At 56.5% G+C, this 1,808-nt stretch overlaps 1 protein-coding gene across 1 annotated transcript in view; it reads right to left on the bottom strand.

The window, feature by feature from the left end:
* Positions 1-421: 421 nt before the first annotated feature.
* The window catches only part of GUK1 (guanylate kinase 1), a 7,992-nt gene continuing 6,605 nt past the window's right edge, over positions 422-1,808 (bottom strand). Inside the window, exons 6-7 of the mRNA XM_010133771.1 lie at positions 959-1,044; positions 422-600 (exon numbers count right to left, since the gene is read on the bottom strand). Of these exons, the coding sequence (XP_010132073.1) occupies positions 565-600; positions 959-1,044 (122 nt within the window). The 3' untranslated portion in view covers positions 422-564. The remainder of the gene's footprint in view (positions 601-958; positions 1,045-1,808) is intronic.

Genomic DNA, 1,808 nt, shown 5'->3' with positions numbered 1-1,808 from the left:
ACAGCCCCTCCCCATCTTACCCTGGATCCCTCCTAGGAAGAGGGAGTTTTTTTGCTGCCCTCCAGCACAGCTGGGGAAGGCTCTTTCCTCCCACAGCCTGTAGGTGTAGGAGCATCCGAACACCCCCTGCACCTAAATCCAAGTGAAACAACAAGCCCTCGCAAGTTACCCGCTTGCTGCCAGGACAGCAGAGCAGGAGCTCGCAGGGCTTTTCCCCCAGATCAAAAAGGGCGGCGGACAGATCGTATCCACCACCGTCCTCACCTCCTCTCGGTGCAGGAAACAAACCCCTCTGCCCCAGCACCGCTCCTCCATGCCGCAGAGGCCGAGGGTGACATCACTTCCAAGCTCCTGCCTGAGGTACCAACCTGGGAGAGCCCACGGCGAGCGCGGGGCGGACAGAGACACAAACGTGACCGGGTTTCGTTTTCTTTCCTTTTAATAGAAACGTTCTGGAGTCACCCAGGAGAAGGATGGGCCTATAGGGAATGTCTCTTGGAATAAAACAGTGTGATGCGCTTCGGGAATGATGTGCGAGGTTAAAACGTCCCAAGCAGGCTCAGCTCAGGACTTTCTGGATTCTTGGGTCTTCTGGATTTCCTGTAAAGGCCCAGAAACCAAGTGAGCCTCCGCCTCTCTGGGAATCGCTCTGGTTCCACAGCTCTGGAGACCTCCTGAGCCCGGCTCAAGCAGACCAAGCTCGAAGTTTACACACGAGTCTTTAGCGACAAGACAAGGTTTGACTTGGAGACTCCTCAAAAAGAGCACAACCCTTCCATACGACCCAGGGACGTGCGTTTGTTCTACCCCCACCCCAGTACTGCGCTGGATCCGATTCCCCGCTCGATCCATCATCGTTCATACACGATCTCTGCTCAACTGCATCCCTGAGCAGCTCATACGAGATCAAGAGTGGGCATGAGGTCACGCTTCTGCAGCCACCTACAGACAGACTCACCTCCAGGAGCACCTCCTTCAGCTCCGAATAGGCCTGCTCTAAGTCATCGTTAATAATGACCAGGTCGAAGAGGCCGGGCTCCTTACCTGGGGCAGAAGAGGACAGGAGTTAGAGAACGTGTTTCTTCCCCGTGTCATCTCTTGCACGTGACCCGAGTCCCTGCAGCATTTTTAATATTATTATTTCAGCCATTAATGTGCTGCCCTGGGGTCACACCAACCCCCGGCAACGCTCCAGGCTGGGGCAAGAGCAGCTGGAAACTGCCTGGGAAAAAGGCCCTGGGGGTGTTGGTGACAGCGGCTGGACCAATTGCCGGGTCCTGCACTTGGGCCACAATAACCCCCTGCAGCATTACAGGCTTGGGGAGGAGTGGCTGGAAAGCTGCACAGTGGAAAGGGACCTGGGGGTGCTGGTTGACAGCCGACTGAACATGAGCCAGCAGAGTGCCCAAGCAGCCAAGAAAGCCAACGGCATCCTGGCATGTATCAGGAACGGTGTGGCCAGCAGGACCAGGGCAGGGATTGTCCACCTGTACTGGGGACACTGGGAAGGCCACACCTGGAATCATGGGTCCAGTTTGGGCTTGGAGCAAAGGAGGCTCCGAGGAGACCTTCTGGCTCTCGACACCTCCCCAACAGGAGGTTGGAGCGAGGTGGGGGTTGGTCTCTTCACCCCAAGAACAAGCGACAGACAAGAGGAAACAGACTCAAGTTGCTCAAGAGGAGGTTGAAGTTGGATATTAGGAAGAATTTCTATACAGAGAGGGTTGTGCAGGGCTGTCGCAGGCTGCCCAGGGCGGTGCTGGAGTCCCCATCCCTGGAGGGGTTTCCTAGCCGTGTGGAGGTGCTGC

The sequence above is a fragment of the Buceros rhinoceros genome, unplaced genomic scaffold (genome assembly GCF_000710305.1).
Source record: "Buceros rhinoceros silvestris isolate BGI_N320 unplaced genomic scaffold, ASM71030v1 scaffold15423, whole genome shotgun sequence".
NCBI lineage: Eukaryota > Metazoa > Chordata > Aves > Bucerotiformes > Bucerotidae > Buceros > Buceros rhinoceros.
Note: the sequence above shows the minus strand (reverse complement) of the source record. Positions and strands in the feature narration are given on the sequence as shown.